A 22,508-nucleotide genomic window follows, 5' to 3' on the forward strand; every position below is an offset into this window, starting at 1 on the left:
GGAGAGCTCTCCCCTCCCTCCCTTACTGTATATAGGAGGAGATTTCCGGTGCTGTGTGAGAGGTGACCCTGGGGACCGGTGCAATGTCGCTGTGGTTGGGTCGGCTGTGTGTCTCAGTGAGGACGGTGTGTGCTCAGTATGTCGGCTATGGGGGAGCCATGCATGGAGGGATCCGGGTACACCACCAAGGTGACTATACACTGCATGATGGAGGGCTGCCTTCCCTGCATAGAGGGACTCTGCTTTCCACCAATAAGGCCACATTCACACTTCGAAGCTCCAAAACACTGGAAAAATCAATATTCATATCTCCACTCCAAGTCACCTGATGCCAAACGCCTGAAAACTCAAAAAAAGTTCTGGAACTTTTTTTTTTTTTTTTTTTGTAGCTTGAATCGGGCAGATTTGAGCGTTTTGGTGCATTTTTATTCAACAGAATCGCATGACGCCCATGTGATTCTGTTTGTGCAATGTTCCTGCGATTCGCGGCAACATCGCACAGCGTTTGGGGTATTATTGCAAATCACGGGCATGATTCCGGATCGCGGGCAGAATTGCGGTGATTCTGCCTGTGATCCGCTACGACCACATGTGAACATAGCCTGAATGGAATGCATCATTTGCGTGTTTCTGTGCACGTTTGTGTGGTTTTCTGCTCAAATGAGAAAAGGGGGAAAAAAAAAATAGTAATATATGAATAAATGTAAAATACAAAAATTTACAAAAATCATCAAAATAAATGAATAATATGTAATAAATAATAAGTTAACCCCTAACCTGAAAACAATTCTTTAAAAATTTTATTTTTAACCACTTCACTTCAATACTGGGCACTTTCCTCCCTTCCTGCCCAGGCCAATTTTCCCCTTTTAGCGCTGTTGCATTTTGAATGACAATTGCGCGGTCATGCAACACTGTACCTACACCAAATTTATGTCATTCCCCCCCCCCCCCCCACAAATAGAGCTTTCTTTTGGTGGTATTTGATCACCTCTGGGTTTTTTCCTTTTTGCTAAACAAATAAAAAAAGACCGAAAAGTTTGAAAAAAAAAAAAAAGGTTTTTGTTTATGTTATACAATTTTGTAAATAAATACGTTTTTTTTTTTTTTCCTGCACTGATGAGACTGCACTGATGAGGAGGCACTGATATGTGGCACTGATAGGCGGCACTGATAGGTAGCACAGATATGCAGCATTGGTGGGCACTGATAGGCGGCACTGATAGGTGGCACTGATAGGCGGCACTGGTGGGCACTGATAGGCGGCACTGGTGGTCAATAATGGGCACTGGTGGGCGACACTGAAAGATGGCAATGATGGGCACTGGTGGGCAGCACTGATAGGGATGGCACTGGTGGGCAGCACTGATGGGGAGGGCAAAGGGGGGCTCCCTGAGCCCTGATTGCCATCCCTGGTGGCCATAGTGGGCATCCCTGGGGTCATGGGTGGGCATCCATGGTGGTTCTAGTGGCACCCCCCCGAGGGTCTGCACTGGTAATCAATGATCTGATTACCAGTGCCGACCCCCCCCCCCCCTGTCAGAGGAGCCGCCGATCGGCGCTCCTTTACTCGTGCCTGTCAGGCACGAACTAAGGAAAGCCGATCAACGGCTGTTCCTGTTTACTATGTGACCAGCTGTGATTGGACATGGCTGGTCACATGGTAAAGAGCTACGTCAGCCCGGGGGGCGCGCAGAGCTGTATTATCCTGCCGCCGTCATATGACGTCCGGTCAGGATAATACAACCACATTCCCGCCCTCAATCTATTAAAGGGCAGGCAGGAAGTGGTTAATAAAGAAATAATACAGAAACCCCTAACCCTAAAAAAAATAAATTCCTATTACTAGAATAATAATTACATAGTTAGTCAGGTTGAAAAAAGACACAAGTCCATCTGGCTCAACCAATAAAAAACAAAGCAAAAAAAAAACAGTAATGAATACCTAACCATACAATCCCATATACACAATCCTATACCCACAGATGATCCAGAGGAAGGAGAAAAGCCCAGTAAAGCATGATCCAATTTGCTACAGCAGGGAAAACAATTCCTTCCTGATCCCCTGAGAGGCAATCAGATATTCCCTGGATCAACTTTACCTATAAATTTTAGTACCCAGTTATATTATGTACACCCATGAAAAAATCCAGGCCTTTTTATAAAGCAATCTAGTGAGCTGGACAGAATCACCTCTGGAGGGAGTCTATTCCACATTTTCACAGCTCTTACGGTGAATAAACCTTTCCGTATTTAGAGACAAAATCTGTTTTCCTCTAGACATTAAAGCGGAGTTCCACCCAAAAGTGGAACTTCCGCTTTAGGGAGTCCTGACCCCCCGACATGCCACATTTGGCATGTCATTTTTTGGGGGGGGGAGCGGGTACCTAGTTTTGACAGGTACCCGCTCCCACTTCCGCTCGGAGCGCCGCGGCGCCCTGAGCGGAAGTTCTCCTCTCCCCCTCCCTCCCTGCAATCTTCTGGGACACGTCAGAGGTCCCAGAAGATTGCCGGCCAATCACGGCGCGCAGCGCGACTCGCGCATGCGCAGTGGGTACCCGGCTGTGAAGCCGCAAACTGTAACAGCCGGGTGCCCACAGCAGTGATGCCGGCGCCGAGGGAGAGGATCGAGGCTTCCGGCGGCCGCATCGCTGGACCGTTGGACAGGTGAGTAAATGGCTGGAACTCCGCTTTAAGGTGTCCTTTTATGAAACGGAGATGACCAGTGATCCTGCTGATCACAGCTCATTTCCGATCATTCTCAGTTTATGAAACAGAAATGATCGGGGGAGAACATGTTCTTCGCTGATCATCTCTTCACACGGGAATCTGTCATTGACTGACACAGAAATGGCCAGGCTATGAAGCTGCGATCTCCGCACTTCACTGGCGATCTGGGTCAGAATTCACACTCCCGGATTCACCAGCCTGGAGCTTGTGAAGCGGGGAGTGAAGACAGAATCGGGGGAGAACTGAGGGGGAAAAAGGAAGATTATCGACTTCCTTCTTCCTTGTTCAGACCCCCCAACACAGTAATCATGTCCCCCTGCCATATTTATGTATATATATATATACGTGTGTGTGTGTGTGTGTATGTATGTATGTATGTATGTATGTATGTATGTATGTATGTATATATATATATATATATATATATATATATATATATATATATATACACACATACATGTAGATATATATTTAATGTGTATATATATATAGAATGTATGTGTGTGTGTATTCAGTGTGTGTGTGTGTGTGTGTATGTGTATATATATATATATATATATATATAATATTATATATTTATGTAAGGGGACTATTATTTATTAACCTTGTGTACTCAGCAGTGATAATTTATCACTGCTTGTTAAAGCGCGCCAGAGATTTTCATACTACGGTAATCTCGCTTTGTCTCACGAGATTACAGGCGCCCCATTGACTTCTACACAGATCTCCGAGAAAACCGTTCTCCTCTGATCACCCTGGGCGAACTGAAGTTCTCCGATTCATAAAAAGGGTGCCAGATGTGATCATTTTCCCCGGAGAACTGTAGAGAAGCCAACAGAGAAAAAAATTCACCCGTTCATAAAAGTACACACTAGTGCGACTTGGTCAGCCTGACAAGTCGCGCACCATTGTGTGGTACAGGAACGGTTCTAATAGGAGCGACACAAGTCGCTCCGACTTAGAAAAAGGTTCCTGTACTACTTCGGGGTGACCTGGAGCGACTTGCATAGGCTTTCCTTCTGTGAAGTCCGTGCAAGTCGTGCCGCGACTTCACAGGTCGCCCCCGAAGTCGTGCCGCTTCAGTGTGAACCGGCACTTAAGTGAAATAATGTATTTATTTATTTTGTGTTAGGGTTAGGTTGATTAGGGGTTTATTTATTTATTATTACTTTGTACTCATTTAATGCATTTATTATTCTTTATGATTATTTTTATTTGTGTATAATTTTTTTTTTTCTTTTTAAATTTAATCATTTATCAGTAGTAGTAGTAGTAGTAACACCCCAACAAAACAAATAAAATAATATATAATCCTAACCTAACCTTAATTCTAACGCCTTACCCTAATGAAAAAAAAATAATTAATAATAAATAAGAAGCTGATGGAAAAGCTGAAATGCCTAGCAACAGATGATAGTTTTCTCTATTGGCTAATAAAAAAGACGCCAGAACTCCCACGCACAAGTCACGCATAAAAACGCTCAGACTCTACGCTCAGGTGTGAATGCAGCCTGAGGGCACAAAAATGCTCCTAGTGGATCACATCTGACAAGACTTTATGAGCATTTAAGATAGGGTGACCAGACGTTTCTGGGGACAGTCCCCAGACTGAGGACACTTTCCACGGATTGGATTTGAACAGGGCAATTTTAACCACTTTAGCCCTAGAAGGATTTACCCCTCTTAATGACCAGGCCCTTTTGCAATTAGTTTTTTGCAATCTGGCACTGCGTTTCTTTAACTGACAATTGTCGTGTGACACTGTACCCAAATAAAATTGATGTCCTTTACTTTTGGTGGTATTTAAACACCTCTGTAATTTTTTATTTTTTGCACTATAAACAAAAAAGAATACTAAAAAAAAAAAATCTGAATTCTACACCCCCCCGCTCCGCTGCTCCTACTAGCTTAGGGGGTTATATTTTTACAATTATCTGTGCCCCTTTCTGATGATCATGTGCTGGTCGGAGCGGAGGGACTGTTTCTTCAAATTTGGGCGCATGCCCATTCTGCTCCCTATCGCATGTTCTGCATTGGCTCATGTCCTGGCCAGCTCCCTGCCTGCTTATCCCCTTGCCTTTCCCGGTTCCCCACCCAGTAAAAGCCGGGGCCCGAAGAGTTTGACTTAAGAGGCTGTCAGGCAGGCGGTGGTGGGGACAGGCAGAGAGAGGCAGCTGAGCTCAACTGACAGTGTCCAGCAGCAGGATCAGAGGGGAAGCGGATCCCATCGTGGGGCTGCCAGTGCCTTCAAGGCTTCAACACAGGTGTGCTTTGGGGTGTCTGTCTCTTTGGCATCATGGATGGTATTATAACTCGCAGGCACTCTGTCATGGCTCTGGCTGGCATTACACTGTCATAGTGAGTGTGTCACATGACATGGTTGCTGATTTTGTTACCTTATGACCAATAACCAGCCATGTCCTGTGACACAAAGTGACCGAGCCATGGTAGAGTGCCTGCTGCCTGTGAGTTATCATAATGCTGATGATCTTACCAAGTTGCCGACCGCCCTGTAGCAGTAAATCTGCTACAGGGCAGTCTTGTGTATATATGTGATCCTGCATTTCTGGGTATTGGAGCCGATTAGCGGGTCCTGCTTATCATTCTGTACACAGGAAGAACAGCGTTTGCCTATGTAAACAAGGCAGATCACCGCTCTCAGTACGGAAGACCCTGATTCTGTATTCCTGCAAAGCATGGACATGGATCTATGCCTTCCCTTTAGTAAAAGGGGAAAAAAAAACTGACCGCTCAGGTCAAAGCCACTGTACTAACAATCCAATGTTAGTACAGCAATCTCCCTTGCTAAATTATTGTGGTCTGACAGGGGGATGATTCCCCCCCCCCCGCGCCCGGACACTCCAGTCATGCATCTTTGACAGAAGCTGGCCTGGTAGCAGTACACACAGGCTCAATGTCAGCAGGTTTCTATTGAACCAGCCAATGTCGCCCAACATTCAGCCCATATGTACTAGGCTTAAGGCTGCTTTCACACTGATCCGTTTTTGTTCAGTTAAAGGGTTACTTAACCCAGGACCCTGCATTTACTATATCTGGTCTCCCACACTACACAGAACATGGAAATACAATTATTAGTATATATAAACTGATAAATGCCTTTTCTCATCAGCAGTATATAGCAGTCTTGTGACTTCTATCAGTGTCTGGTTAAAGCTGGTAGGAGGAGTTTTCGTTCTACTTTGACTGTCCTATGAGGCTACGGGACCCCTGACCCTCTTTCTGGATGGTGCTGATTGGCCTTTTGGTGATCACATGAACACTCCCAAGAAAAAAAAAAACTCTCTAGCAATACAAACCAAACTGAGCATGTGCAGAATGAGTCCAAATGCTCTGTACCTTCAGGAGATGGATTGGGGACTGTGGAAGAAGGGGAGGCTCAGAGAAGACTGGATCAAACAGCCTTTTTACACAATGCAGAGGATTAACCCCTTATGTTTCAAAGTGAGTATAGCAAGCATGCTTTACTGGAAATAGACTGACTTTTTTTTTTTTTTTTTTTTTTGTGGGTTTAGTAACACTTTAAAGAAAGTAGAAGAAAATTGCATCCCTTTAAAATCTATATAGATCTTCACACTGGTCTATTGCTACTAAGGCTCCAATCACATTAGCGTGGCTCCAAAGACACACGATTTCCAGTACAACTTTTGGAGCGCCACTTTCGTTCTATCAAAAGTCGCACCAAAGTAGTGCAGACACCTTTTCAAAGTCATTGTGACTTTAGGCCACGTCAACTAGAACTGGTGTTATTGAAAAGAATGGGCTGGGACTTGTCATGTGACATTGATGTCCAAATTTGCATGACAAATCACACAAGTGTGAATGGAGCCTAAAAAAATCCTGCTTGCTGCATTTTTGGTCTGGGAATAAAATGGCACCAAAAACGCATCCCTCCATTGAAATTAATGTAAACCGCATGAAAAACACATAAAAAAAAAAAATGCAACACACCTATGGGTAGTCCTTAACCACTTTACCACCGGAGTATTTTGCTGTCTTCCGTCCAGACCACTTTTTGTGCTTCGGCACTATGCGACTTTAACTGACAATTGTGCGGTCATGCAATGTGGTACCCAAACTAAATTTACGTCCTTTTTTTCCCACAAACAGAGCTTTCTTTTGGTGGTATTTGATCACCTCTGCGCTTTTTATTTTTTGCGATATTAATAAAAAAAGAGCGAAAATTTTGCAAAAAAATGACATTTTCAAATTTGTCTTTTAAAAAATATCCAATATACTCAATTTATGTCATTTTTTTTGGCCAAAATATATTTAGCTACATGTCTTTGACAAAAAAAAATTCAATGAGCGTATTTTTATTGGTTTGCGCAATAGTTATAGCGTCTACAAACTATGGTGTAAATACTGAAATTTTACGCAGCTTTAATTTCTGACTGCCTATCTCATTTCATGAAGTGCTAAAATGGCAGGGCAGTACAAGACCCCCCCAAATTACCACTTTTTGGAAAGTAGACATCCTAAGGAATGTTCTGAGAGGCATGTTGAGCTCATTGAATATTTAAGTTTTTTTGTCACAGGTGTTTGAAAAATGAATTAAAAAAAAAAAAAATGTTTTTTTTTTTAACACAAAGTTGTCACTAAAAGATAAATTTCTCACACATGCCATGGGTATATGTGTAATTACACCCCAAAATATATTCTGCTGCTTCTCCTGAGTACAGGGATACCACATATGTGAGACTTTTTGGGAGCCTAGCTGTGTACGGGACCCCGAAAATCAATCTCCATCTTTAGGTTTTCTAATGGCGTAAATTTTAGATTTTACTCCTCACTACCCATCACAGTTTCGGAGGCCCTGAAATTTCAAGATAGCACAAAACCCCCCCAAATGACCCCATTTTGCAAAGTAGACACCCCAAGCTATTTGCTGAGAGGCATGGTGAGTCCATGGAATATTTTATATTTTGCCACAAGTTCCGGGAAATATATTATTATTATTATTTTTTTTTTTTTTTTTTTTTACACAAAGTTGTCACTAAATGATATATTGCTCACACATGCCATGGGTATATGTGAAATGACACCCCAAAATACATTCTGCTGCTTCTCCTGAGTACAGGGATACCACATGTGTGAGACTTTTTTGCAGTCTAGCCGAGTACAGGTCCTCGAAAGCCAACCCCCACTTTCAGGCTTTCCAAGGGCGTAAATTGTTGATTTCACTCCTGACTACCTATCACAGTTTCGGAGGCCATGAAATGCCAAGACAGCACAACCCCCCCCCCCCCCAAATGACCCCTTTTCGGAAAGTAGACACCCTAAGCTATTTGCAGAGAGGCATGTTGGGTGTTTTGCAGATCTCACTTTTTGTCACAAAGTTTTGGAAATTGAAAAAAGAGGAAAAAAAATGCATTTTCCTGTTTTTTCTTCATTCTCCAAAAAAAATGAGACATGCAAAATACTCACCATGCCTCTCAGCAAATAGATTGGAGTGTCTACTTTGCAAAATGGGGTCATTTGGGGGGGTTTTGTGCCATCTTGGCGTTTCATGGCCTTCAAAAGTGTGATAGGTAGTAAGGAGTGAGATCAACAATTTACGCCCTTAGAAAGCCTGAAGGTGGGGAGTGGTTTTCCGGGTCCTGTACGCGGCTAGACTGCAAAAAAGTCTCACACATGGGGTATCCTTGTACTCAGGAGAAGCAGCAGAATGTATTTTGGGGTGTCATTTCACATATACCCATGGCATGTGTGAGCATTATATCATTTACTGACAACTTTGTGTAAAAAAAAAAAAAAATTAAAAAAAAAAATAATAATAATTTTCCTGAAACTTGTGGCAAAATATAACATATTCCATGGACTCATCATGCCTCTCATCTAATAGCTTGGAGTGTCTACTTTGCAAAATGGGGTCATTTGGGGGGGTTTTGTGCCATTTTGGCATTTCATGGCCTTCAAAAGTGTGATAGGTAGTAAGGAGTGAGATCAACAATTTACGCCCTTAGAAAGCCAGAAGGTGCGGATTGGTTTTCCGGGTCCTGTACGCGGCTAGACTGACAAAAAGTCTCACACATGGGGTATCCCTGTACTCCGGAGAAGCAGCAGAATGTATTTTGGGGTGTCATTTCACATATACCCATGGCATGCGTGAGCAATATATTATTTAGTGACAACTTTGTGTAAAAAAAAAAAAAACAAATTGTCATTTTCCTGAAACTTAGGGCAAAATATAAAATACTCCATGGACTCAATATGCCTCTCAGCAAATAGCTTTGGGTGTCTACTTTCCAAAAAGGGGTAATTTGGGGGGTGTTTGAACAGTCCTGGCATTTTATGCTCAATTTTAGCAACACATCACCCACTCTTCTAACCACTTGAAAACCAAGCCTTTTCTGTGAGTTTTTGTTTACATGAAAAAATATTTTTTTTTCACAAGAAAATTACTTTGAACCCCCAAACATTATATATTTTTTTAAAGCAGAGGCCCTACAGAACAAAATGGTGGATGTTGCAATTTTTTTTGTTACACGGTATTTGCGCACACATTTTCCAAACGCAATTTTTGCGTAAAAAAAAAAAACACTTTTTTTATTTTTAATGCAGAAATACACTATATAATTCCAAATTGTTTGGTAAAATTTAAAAGATGATCTTATGCCGAGTTCATAGACACCTAACATGACATGCTTTAAAAATTGCGCACGCCCGTGCCGCGGCAACAAACTACGTACGGTTTTAAAAGCCTTTAAAAGTCTTTACAGGTTACCACTTTGGACTTACAGAGGAGGTCTACCACAAGAATTACTGCCCTCGACCTGGCGTTCACGGCGATACCTCACATGCATGCTGAAATTGCGGTTTACATATGACACTAGACCAACGCTTGTGCGCGCATTTGCGCGCAAGCACGGGGGGACAGGGGGGCTTGATTTTTTTTTTTTTAATTTGCTTTCTTATGTTATTTTGACACCTTTTCTTTCATTTTTTTTTTTCTTTAATCATTTTTATTGTTATCACGGTGAATTTAAATTTCCTCTATGATAGCAATCTGTAGTGACAGGTACTCTTTTTAAAAAAAATTGGGGTCTTTTAGACTCTAGATCTTTCCTCTGACCTTAACGCATCTGACCATACCAAAATTGGTGTGATAAAATAGTTTCCCAATTTCCCAATGGCGCTGTTTATTTCTGGCGAAACAGAAGTCATGAAATGCTCGTAGCCTCCGGCATCTTAGGCCATAGAGATGATTGGAGCCATTCTCATCTCCAATCAGCTCTATGGTTAGATAATTGAACCACCGGCTGCACTCTCGGGTTAACCGGTGGGACAGGAGAGCCCGAGAAAAAACGTGGAAGGCAGCGGAAGGCGGCAGGAGGGGGGGGGGGAGTCCCCTCCCACTGCATGTAAAAGCAGTCTAGCGGCCAATTATCCGCTAGGATTGCTTTTACATGTAAGCCGACCGCTTGCTGTAAAAAACGATACCAAGATGATGCCTAAATCTGCAGGCATCATCCTGGTATAACCACTCAAAGTCCAGCAACGTACCAGTACATTGCTGGTCTTTGTTTGGCATATAGGTTTTTTTTTTTCATGCAGCCTGTGGGCTGAACGAAAAAAAAGAGAACCTATCAGAAATCAGCACAGGAATAATGCGTATTATTACTCATCATTAACCGCCCAAACAACCACCCACTGAATTTAATGATGGATATACACGACACTATCCACGTATACCAAAATAGGATTTTAACTGCAGTGCTGAAATCAGAAAATCACCACAGCTGGTATCAGCAAAGGTATCCATATATGCTGAGCGCAAACGCTGTTTGTGTCAGAATATATAAAATCAATGCATGGTAGCCGACGAGTACCTGCAAGAGAAACAGGTCACAAAAGAATGAAAAAAAAAAGTACATTAAAAAAAGTACATTAGGAAGAGTAGGACATATAAAATGACTGACACAACAAAATTTTTCTGATTCTCATCATTAACCGCCCAAACAACCACCCACTGAATTTAATGATGGGTATACACGGTACTATCCACGTATACCAAAATAGGATTTTAACTGCAGTGCTGAAATCAGAAAATCACCACAGCTGCTATCAGCAAAGGTATCCATGTATGCTGAGCGCAAACACTGTTTGTGTCAGAATATATGAAATCAATGCGTGGTAGCCGACGAGTACCTGCAAGAGAAACAGGTCACAAAAGAATGAAAAACAAACAAAGTACATTAAAAGTACATAGGAAGTGTAGAAGAACATAAAAAATGACTGAGACGACAACTATTTTTGGCTTTTATGTATTTTTTTTTTTTTTTCTTCAAACGTCGAGTTCCAGGTTCCAGGTTCGGGTCTCTCAAAATGACGATAGCCATCGAACATCTTTTGAGACCCTGTGTAAATGTGCCCTAAACTGTGCCGTGCTGTACCCTACGCTAATAATCCACTAGTGTGTGGTAGCGACGGAAACAGTCACCGTGGCAAAGACCAGGTCGGTCAGGACAGTCGGGACAATAATTCCGGGTGTCACGCCTAAATCCGCGCTTGCTGCAGACACGGCATCTTTTTTGGGGGTATTGTTTGTTAGGGGTACTCGGGAGGAATTGCGGAAAATGCCTCGCATGCAGCCAGCGCACTGCATCTGGTTGGGGAAGTTGGGCAGGAGCACCAGCTGAATACAGAAGGGCTCTGATTATCTCTTCTTGGAATTGAAAGAAGGATAATGTTCCAGCAGAGGCTTTGTATAAGACAAAAGCGTTGTAAACAGCCAATTGAAATAGGTATACAGACACTTTTTTGTACCAGCGTCTGGCCTTACGGGCAATTAAGTACGGTCCCATCATCTGGTCGTTGAAGTCCACCCCTCCCATTTTACGGTTATAGTCGTGGACACAGAGGGGTTTCTCAACAACAACACCGGTGACCGTAGTAATTTGGACTGCCGTGTCTGGGTGAATGGAGGACAGCACGTAAACGTTTCGTTTGTCCCTCCACTTCACTGCAAGCAATTCATCGCACCTCCAAGCAGGCTCTCTCCCCCGAGCTCAGTGGGGCATTCACTAGCCGTTGGGGGAAGCCCCGGCGATTAGATCGCACGGTGCCACAAGCGCCAATTTGCAATTGCTAGAGGTGTCTAAAAAGTGGCACGCTTGAATAGAAATTTTTCCACGTACAAGTGGTACCCCTTTCCGAATAAGGGTGACACCAAGTCCCAAACTATCTTGCCGCTGCTCCCTATGTAGCCTGGGCAGTCGGGGGGGGGGCTCCACAGTGCTATTTTTTCCCTCATAGACACGGAAATGAACTGTATAACCTGTGGCCCTGTCACAAAGCTTATACAACTTGACCCCGTATCTGGCACGCTTGCTGGGGAGGTACTGTTTGATAGCAAGGCGACCAGTAAACTTAATCAGGGACTCGTCAACGCAGACATCTTGTTGGGGGGTAAACAAGGCTGCGAACCGCTGATTGAAGTGGTCTATGAGGGGCCGAATTTTGTGGAGCCGATCATATTCAGGGTCTCCCCGAGGACGACAGAGTTCATTGTCGTTGAAATGCATGAACCGAAATATTTGTTCGTATCGAGTCCTGGACATAGCAGCAGAGAACACGTACATTTGATGAATTGGGTCAGTGGACCAATATAACCGCAATTCATTCTTTCTTGTAATGCCCGTGTTGAAGGAAAGGCCCAGATAGGTTTTAAACTCCTGAATCGTAATAGGATTCCAGGTGAATGGTCTGGCAAGGGGTGAATTTGGGTTGGCGGCGATGAATTGTTGAGCGTACAAATTTGATTGGTCCACAATAGATCTGAAAAGATCTTCAGTGAAAAACAGCTCAAAAAAGTTTATGGGATTAAAACCAGCTGTTTCCACTTGGATTCCGGGTTGGGCGGTGAATGGGGGGAAGTACTGGCGCTGTGGAATCTGTGGGCTGCCAATTAGGATATGCCAGCGCTTCAGGGAGGACACTATGGGCTCTACGGGCCTGTCTTCGGATACGCGGTGGCTGCGGGCCACTACTCGTGCTAGCCACCGCACCAGCTTCAACTGCACTCAGGTGACTGGCCACGTCACCAGGTGATACTGCAGTGCTGGTTGAAGGTCCAGGGTGTACTAGGCCGCTCGTGCTTGCCAGTTCACGAGAAGTGTGAGCGGCACTAGTACTGGCACTCTGCTGCATACGAGAAACCTTCAGTTCTTGCAAGTCAACAACTCCAGAATGGGGTCGGGTACGCCTGACCCTAGCAGGGACCCCTCTGTCGGAGCTATCTGTCAGGGAGCCGCTGCTGTCATCTGGTTCGTATACTGACCCTGATTCTGACAGTGAGGCTTCCCCATCGCTCTCACGTGCCGTGGTCAGCATTTCGTAGACCTCTTCACCACTGTACCAACGTTTTGTCATTTTAGTAACTAAATTTACCGGTACAGTAGTGCGACTACTAGGTAATAAAAGCACCTGGTTGTCGAGGACTATTTGGTCGCTACAAAGAAAAACTGCTAGTGCTAACAGAGATCAGGCCTGACTCTGCTAACGCAGCGGTTTTGTGTGATGTGTTTTTTGGAAGTGTCAGTAATCTATTGATTACTACACTTGCCTGGGTAAGGTAGTCTGGGCAAGGGGGCTAAACGCAGGTGCTAGCAGGAATCCGTGCTGATTGTGGAAACACTGCGTTTGGGGAACACTAAATTATGAGGACGCTAGTATAGTTCTGATCAGATCAGATATTGTTCAAACACTATACTAGTAACGGTTGTGTGTGTGTGTTAGTGTACTTGACTCTAACTGACGCTAAGTAACGGTGGTGTAGTGGGACCCTGACGCTAACTAGCTAGCCTAAGTTGTGTCACCCGTGACGCTAATACAGTGATCGGTAATCACTGTATATAGTGAACACTGTGACAGGGAAGTGAAGGGGTTAAACTGGGGGAGATCAAGGGGTTAAACCTTTATAGAGGATAGATGGCGGGTGGCCTAAACCTATTTGGGCCTAGCGCAAGCGCAAATTAGGGTCACCAGTGACACTAAATACAGTGATCAGTAGTTATCTGATATACTGTATATATTAGTGCACTGTTTTATATGGAGTGAAGGGGTTAACTGGGGAAGATCAAGGGGTTAAAAGTTTATTAGGGAATAGGTGGCGGGTGCCCTAACCCTATCTGGGCTTAGCGCAAGCGCAAATTAGGGTCACAAGTGACACTAAATACAGTGATCAGTAGTTATCTGATATACTGTATATATTAGTGCACTGTTTTATATGGAGTGAAGGGGTTAACTGGGGAAGATCAAGGGGTTAAAAGTTTATTAGGGAATAGGTGGCGGGTGCCCTAACCCTATCTGGGCTTAGCACAAGCGCAAATTAGGGTCACTAGTGACACTAAATACAGTGATCAGTATTTACCTATATACTGCATTTAGTGCACAGAGTAATAGGTAGTGAAGGGGTTAACTGGGGCTGATCAAGGGGTTAAAACTTTATTAGGGGATAGGTGGCGGGTACCCTAACCCTATTTGGGCCTAACGCAGGCGCAAACTACGCTCACAAGTGACACTTATACAGTGATCAGTAAAATATCTGTATACCACTGTATATAGTGTTCACTGTGAGGGGTTTTGGGGGTGATCAGGGGGTGATCAGAGGTGATGAAGGGGTTAAATGTGCCTATGTGAGGTGTGTCAGTGTAGTGTTGGTGGAAACTCACGTTTTTGGTGTGTCTCTGTCTCTCTCCTGGAACCGAAAGGACTCCAGGAAGGACAGTGACATCACTTCCCCTGTCTGTGTTTACATTACACAGACAGGGGACAGATTGTCATTGGTGGGGACCGATCTCCAGACACTGACCAAAAATCATTGGTCAGTATCTGGTGATTGATCGGTTCCCTACCGAATGCGATCGGTATCGGGACCCGCGGCGCGCGGGAGCGCGCTCTGGAGCCGCGATCGCGCATGGTGTTAATACTACGTGGCTGGACGGTATCGTGCCGCACTGCCGCAGTAGTATTACCGCGCGCGGTCGTAAAGTGGTTAAGCCGGGTTCACAGAATAGCATGACAAGGGAAATCACATTATATTCAGTGGTGCCCTTCTAATCCACTCAGCACAGTGCGAAATTTGGAAAAGGTTCCTGGTGGACTTCAGTGCAATTTCAGCCCCAAAGACTTATGTTTTCCCACAGAAGTCACATTAGCATAGATAAGCATTCCTATACAACTTTGATGGATTCAATATATTTTTTTTTTTTTCGATCCTTCCTTCCTTGGATCAATCCTTCCTTTTTTTTTCCTTCCCTCCCTTCTTGGATCGATCCTTCCTTCTCTCCTTCCCTCCTTGGATATGGATATGGATATATATATATATATATATATATATATATATATATATATATATATATATATATATATATATATATATATATATATATATATATATATATATATATATATATATATATATATATATATATATATATATATATATATATATATATATATATTATATATTTTTTTTTTTTTTTTTTTTTCCCTTTTTCCCTTCCTTCTCTCCCTTCCTTCTCTCCCTTCCTTCTCTCCCTTCCTTCTCTCCCTTCCTTCTCTCCCTTCCTTCTCTTCCTTCCTTCTCTTCCTTCCTTCCCTTCTCTCCCTTCCTTCCTTCCTTCCCTTCTCTCCCTTCCTTCCTTCCTTCCTTCCTTCCCTTCTCTCCCTTCCTTCCCTTCTCTCCCTTCCTTCCTTCCTTCCTTCCTTCCCTCTCTCCCTTCCTTCCTTCCCTCTCTCCCTTCCTTCCTTCCCTCTCTCCCTTCCTTCCTTCCCTCTCTCCCTTCCTTCCTTCCCTCTCTCCCTTCCTTCCTTCCCTCTCTCCCTTCCTTCCTTCCTTCTCTCCCTTCCTTCCTTCCTTCCTTCCTTCTCTCCCTTCCTTCCTTCCTTCCTTCCTTCCTTCCTTCCTTCCTTCCTTCCTTCCTTCCTTCCTTCCTTCTCTCCCTTCCTTCCTTCCTTCCTTCCTTCTCTCCCTTCCTTCCTTCCTTCCTTCCTTCTCTCCCTTCCTTCCTTCCTTCCTTCCTTCTCTCCCTTCCTTCCTTCCTTCCTTCCTTCCTTCCTTGGATTGATCCTTGCTTTGATTATTGAAATTTCCTAATTGCACAACAAATGCGGGTAGAAGTTGTGTGTTTTTAACATGCAAAAACGCACAACACAAAAATGTGGAGCAGAGGGAGGCTCCTTCAAATGAATGGTGTTGCTTCAAAAATGCACTTTATAAAGAAACAAACAACGCAGGAGGTTGGGGAGCATTATGGTAGCTGGGAGGCACTGTGTGAAGGTTAGTATTTGTAAAGGTTGAAGGTTTTTTTTATCTTCGTGCTTTCTATGTGTGAAGGTAAAACCTTCCTTCTGTGTGCTTGCTATTGGGGAACACAAGAAGAAGAGGATCCGGGCTGCTCTGTGAAAAACCACTGCACAGAGCAGGTAAGTAGAACATGTTTGTTATTTAACCACCTCCTTCCCAAACCTATTCTGACACTTATGGCCCATACACACTATAAGATTTTCTGAAGACCTTTTCCTTTAGACTTACCAAAACCATTTAATATGAGGTCAGACCTAAACACTTTCAATTTGTATGCAATCTGGCAGGCCCTTGCACTACATAGAAAAGGTAAATCTGAAGGAAAAAGTCTTCAGAAAATCTTATAGTGTGTATGGCCCTTTAGCTCCTACATGTAAAAATCTACTTTTTTTTCCTTTTCGCTAGAAAATTACTTAGAACCTCCAAACATTATATAAATTAGCAGAGACCCTATAGAACAAAATAATTGGAAATTTCTTTTTTTTTTTTCCCCGAAGATGCATTTAAGGTGACCCTGTCACCACAGGATCATTTCTAAATAAAGTTCAGCCTATAAAAGAAGAGGTGATATACTTCCCTTTTAAAGAGTAAGTTCCCCTTTAAGAGCATGTTACATTACACTGATATTTAGGGTGTAACCTGTAACTCACCTCCTGTAGCCAGTGCTCCCCGCTCCTCTCCCCACACCCGCCATCACTTTTTTAAAACATTGCGGCTGTGTGGGGCTCCACCCACACAGCTGAATCGTTCATTGACGGCCGACATACTTGTAGTTTGAATTGGCTGCTCAGAACGCTTCTAGTTAATTTATTCCTCCTCTGGCTTTGTAACTGAAAGCCTGTTTGAGGAGATGAGCACAAAGCTAGAAGAAGACTGTGCAGGAGCCTGATATTACTCCCATGATCTGCTGATCATGGGTGCATTGCTCTGCAGGCTCCAGTATAAAAATGAATGCATTTTTTTTTTTTTAACCTGCAAAAATATGTGCATCCTTCACTTTTCAAAAAAAAAAAAAAGAACTTATTAAGTATAGTCATACGGACTGACAGAACGAACAGATATTGGACACACAGAAGTGTTGATGGCTGGGGAGCAACACTACTGGCCACTGAAAAGATAATTATATTTCCTCTTCTTTGACAGGTTGAGGTCACTTTAATAAGGTATTACATACTTGACATAAAGAGGAGAGGAAGGAAAGCGCCATCTAAGTGTAGAGTTAAAAATCATTTATTCTAGAAGGATAAAAAACACTTACAAGATGTAAGCAGGGAACATGTTCAACAAAGCAGGAAAGGGAGAGTTTGTCCTTCAAGTATCACGCCTTCCATGGGTTGTGGGGATCAGGTGTAGGTCCTCTGGACGTCCTGTGGCCACCAGGAATCAAACCAGCGTGGAACGCAGGCAGAAATGACATCATTGGATGGGTGAGCTCAAGCTCCTATAGGCCTAAGGGGTGGGAACCTTTCCCCCGGGGAAGCTGTTTTTCTTATTACATACTTGACATGAAGAGGCAAAGGTGTGGGGGAAATGTCTGTAAGTCAGCATTGTAATGTCCGTTCTACATGCTTTCATAGGATACATCATAAGCAGAGCAAACTATACAACTATTCCTTCCTTTCCTAAACTTGCTTTTTATATAATTTTGTAATATTCAGTATTTTATTTGAAAAGTATCTTTGGATAATATAACATTTCCATTTGTTTTTTTGCAGCATTAAGCCCAAGATGGCATATGGTTCGCCATTTGTCTGTTAGTCCTGGCTTGACTATTAAATATGAGGAGCTGAAGGACTTGCTGAAGAATGATGGAGTTGTTCTTATTGATGTTCGGGAACCCTGGGAAGTAAAAGAATATGGCATTATTAAAGGTTCAATAAATATTCCATGTAAGTAATATGACAAACTATAGGCAAAAACATTTTGTTATTTTCATTTTTGGTAGCGTAAGGGAGGGTTGTAACCCCTGTCAGGATTTTTTGCCAGCTGTGTCCCATTGGTGAAATTTACTTTCACTTCCTATCCCATTGCCAAAACAGGTAGTAAGGTGAAATCCCTGCAAATTAAGAGAATCCATTGGGGAGCCCCGACTTCCAGAACTAATGTCCCTATTAGATTTCCCCTTCTATATAACTTTTTTGGGGACAACCCAAAATGTGGGATTTTCTTTTTATTTATTCAGTTATGTTCACTTTCAGCGAGAACAGTAAACGGGATAAATACTGTGGATCTCCTTAATGGGGATGCAGACACAATAAGAAACCTAATAGGTGTTCTAATCCATCTCCACTCTGTCCAAAACTAAAAAAAAAGTTTTGACTTTGGGTATTTTCTTCGCATAGGTTGGGTCTAAAGGGCCATACACACTATAAGATTTTCTGAAGACTTTTTCCTTTAGATTTACCAAAACCATATAATATAAGGTCAAACCTAAACACTTTCAATTTGTATGTAATCAGGCAGGCCCTTGCACTACATAGAAAAGGTAAATCTGAAGGAAATCTAACCACAAAAGTTGGATAGTGTGTATCCAGCTTAATTCCCTTATGTTGAACCAGAATAAATGGCTGTAATAATAATTTGGTATCACTCAATTTCAGTACTGTGTTTTTACAGCTCAGCTCCAAAATCACATTTGCAGGAGCATAGTAAATAATCCAAGTAATTTAGAGTTACTGTAGCTATTTTAGAAATGAATGACAGACCTTTTCCCATACCCGGACAGGGGACCCACCATTTGCTTTAGTATTGGTGCTTGGTGAGTGAAGTTGTAAACAAAAATTCATAACTCCCACTATTATCCAGCCAGTAGTTTTCCTGTAACAAAATGGCTCCTAAAGTACCTTGGGTTGTTCTTTAGATTGGGCAGACAGTCTAGAACTACTAAAATGAGTTATTATTCGATCGGCATTGGGCGCTAATGTATAAAGTGTGCTGAAAATTTCTTGTTGCCCATAGCAAAAAATTGCTGTACAGGCACTCTCCATCCAATTGACAGAGCTTGAGCTATTTTGCAAAGAAGATTGGGCAAAACTTTCACTCTCTTGATTTGCAAAGCTGGTAGAGACCTACCCAAAAAAGATTTGCAGCCGTATTTGCAGCAAAAGGTGGTTCTACAAAGTATTGACTCAGGGGGGTGAATACGAATGCACACTTTTCAGATATTTGTAAAAAAAAAAAAATGTGAAAACCATTTATCCCTTTCCTTCAACGTCACAATTATGTGCCACTTTGTGTTGGTATATCACAAAAAATTCCAATAAATTGCATTTAGGGCTCTTTCACACGGTCCGCCTCCGTAGGCGGATCCGTGTTGCTCAGCGGGGATCCATCCGCGATCCCCGCTGAGCCGGCGGATGACAGTTCCGTCTCTGCTTGCGGAGAGGGAGGTGTCTCAGCACCCGCTGCCCTCTATGGGGGATCGGATGAGAGCGGACCGCTTATCCGCTCTCATCAGATCCGCTCTGCTCCGATTACTGAACGGATGGAAAAATAGGGTTTCCGCTGACATCCGCTGAGATCCGATCAGATCCGCCTAAAAAAAACTGACAGGCGGATCTGATCGGATCGCCCGTGTGAAAGAGCACTTACACTTGCATTTACTGTAAGTTGTAGATAGTGAAACATTTCTGAATATGGGAGACCATGAGATGCCTTCTGCATAGAATATGATTTAAAGGTAGAGCAAGTGGTAAAGTGACATAACTAAGCAATTGAATCAAGGTTGAAAGGTGAACGGTATAGTAAAGGCCAGAGGGAATGATGGGTTTTTAAGGTAAGATAATAAAAACGTATGCGGTGGGAGGAGGCTACTAAAGATGTCTTTATGTATTGCATAATTCATCAGTTTTCATTTAAGGTATGTTTTGTTCTCATTCATGAATTTTATATGTGTATACATGTCCAATGTCTTAATTGACTTTTTGTTTATTTCTACATGTGCTTAATTTCCTGATCTTTTGCTATTTAGTGGGTGATCTACCAGCTGCACTACAACTGACCCCAGAGGAATTTGAAGTGAAATATCATAAAAAGCTTCCAGAAAAATCCAACACTGTAGTGTTCTCTTGCCTGGCAGGAATTCGAAGTGGTAAAGCTTTAGAAGTAGCAACAACACTGGGCTACAATCGGTAAGCATATTGAGGGTCTGGGTTTTTTTGTTTTTTTTTTGTAATTTAAATTGGAACACTAGACTCTGTTATCTGGAAATTATAGTGAACCTGTGCTCAGACCACCAGGGTCAGTCAGAGGCTCTATTATAAGTGGGTTACATGCAAACAGCAGCAGCATCGTATATTGATTTGTACAGAGTAGGACTCTAACAGCTGATGGCTGCTGCTGGTCACACACAACGTGCCAGCATTTAGAAACCCCTGGTGACAATCTACTGATTCTCGCTGGCAGCCGCTTCAGTGCGACCGTCTAAATGCAACCTAAATTTTCAATGTTTACAACCCAACCACTGTTTTTCTATGAGAGCAGATCTTGGCAGGCTCCCAGCCCTCTAGTATGAACAACTAGTATGAACAACCAGCAGGTTTTTCTAACCTGTTAGAGACCGACTGAAAGGTGCCATTACAGTCTTTGTTGTATAACTTCATATTTTGGGTTCATTCCCACAGGCGCTCAGACACAGATAGTGATGAGCTGTGTGTCTGTTTTTGTACAAGCAGTAAGCAGTGTGTAGACAGACCATATTGGTGAATAAAGGCGCATCAGCTGTACAGACTCACTTGCACAGCTGAGCTTGGCAGGTATGCAAGGAGGAGTGCACGGAATGTACAGGCTTTGTGTTGGGGACAGTTTTCCATCCCTGCATATCTGTTTAACTTCGCTGTGTCTGTGAGTCCGTACTGCCAATGCATTTCGATTGACTAATATGGACTGCCTGCATGCAGCTCGCCGCAAGTACAAAAACCTAAACTGCTCTCGCGCTATCTGGGGCATGAGCCCCTGTGTAAATTAACCCTTTAAAGCAACAGAAGTAAATGAATGGTGCCGGATCACATACCTAGCAGGCGATCTGCCGCCCCGGCTGTGCTGCGATTGCAGCACTAACCAATCAGCGAGTGCCAGCCGCTGATTGGTCTCCGGCACCCGCCGATTGACTCCAGAAATTACCGAAGAGAGCCCTGTGTAGGTAAACAAACAGCAATGTGCTGTCCCTCCCTTTTTTTTTTTTTTTTTTCCCTCTCCCCTGCAAAGCACACAGGAACAGAGCAGAGGCTGTCAGACTGTGCCCTCCCCTGTTACCATTTTTTTTCTTGGTGTCAGAAAAATTCATCAGAAGTGACTCATGCAGAAATCATAGGAAGAAGGCAGGGGGTGGAAATTACACTTTGTGCTCTGGATTGAGACAAGCACACACTATAGAAGGATGTGCTTTTTTCATGTTTGAGGTTTAAGGTGTTTTTTTTTTTTTTTACTTATGAGGCTTGTAATTCCCATAGTAACTGGATTTGGGACTTCTTTAGACTATAATACAGGAGCCTTTAGTTGTACTTGCACCCACAATCAGTAAATCTTGGGTGCAATGTACAGGCTCTTGCCATCTTTTCCTCTGGCCTCCGGTCCATGCAAAGTTATGGACCTGGACTGAAGGAAGTGTGGCTGGACTACTAAGCGGTGAGGGAGTTAAGGATCACTGGCGAATTATTGCATAGTCCTTCTGCCATATTAGGAAAACATACACTTGTAATTCACTGGGAGGAATAGCAGTGAATGGCTGATACAGCTGTGTTGGTAGAGCCACGCACAGTTGTGCTGAATTGAGAAAAAGGCAAGTTCCTGCCAAACAAAGCGACCCACAGTTCAGGTGTTGTTTCAGGGATTATGTATGCAACCATGCTCCCATATTACACCCTAAAAATAGGTGTAACAAGCATAGTCTAAAACCTTGCCTTGGGCTTTAATGCAAGGTCCAATTTTATTTGTGCTTCAAATATGTGTTTTATTACATACCATGCTAGTAAGTAATTAATGTTGCACAACTTGGTGCTTTTTTACACTAACGTGCAATGTCTTTTCTCTTTTAGGGTCCATCATTATTCAGGAGGCTTTGATGATTGGACTAAGCATGAAGCACCAGAAAAAACACAATGAGCCGCAGCTATTTTATAGTGTTTATGTAAAAAAATGACTTAAGTTACTTTTTACATGTTGTTAATGTCACAGCATAAGTGCATTACAGCATAAATTTAGCCTAAACTCAATATGTGTAGCCATGTGCAATATGAATGTATCTCTTAAATATGAATCTATCTCTTAAATACTCTTCTGTTTTTTACACTGGGTTGTGCCTCAGAATGACCAAAGAACTATAATACATTATTGATAGTTTGTTATATTTTGTGTTCTTGTGTGTATGTGTATTATTTTTATATATATATATATATATATATATAAATAATTTTTTTTAAATGCATCTTTGAAGGACACCTAGGGAAAA

At 42.7% G+C, this 22,508-nt stretch overlaps 1 protein-coding gene across 1 annotated transcript; it reads left to right on the forward strand.

Annotated features, from left to right (window-relative positions):
* The first annotated feature begins 3 nt into the window (after positions 1 to 3).
* On the forward strand, positions 4 to 22,214 carry LOC309549749 (thiosulfate sulfurtransferase/rhodanese-like domain-containing protein 3). The gene is made up of 4 exons (XM_082250249.1): positions 4 to 189; positions 17,776 to 17,949; positions 20,031 to 20,190; positions 22,096 to 22,214. Exons 1-4 carry the CDS (start codon positions 84 to 86, stop codon positions 22,160 to 22,162), a joined length of 507 nt encoding a protein of 168 aa, XP_082106375.1. The 5' UTR covers positions 4 to 83; the 3' UTR covers positions 22,163 to 22,214.
* Positions 22,215 to 22,508: the final 294 nt, after the last annotated feature.

Source organism: Pelophylax lessonae (assembly GCF_965119305.1).
Source record: "Pelophylax lessonae genome assembly, chromosome: 3".
NCBI lineage: Eukaryota > Metazoa > Chordata > Amphibia > Anura > Ranidae > Pelophylax > Pelophylax lessonae.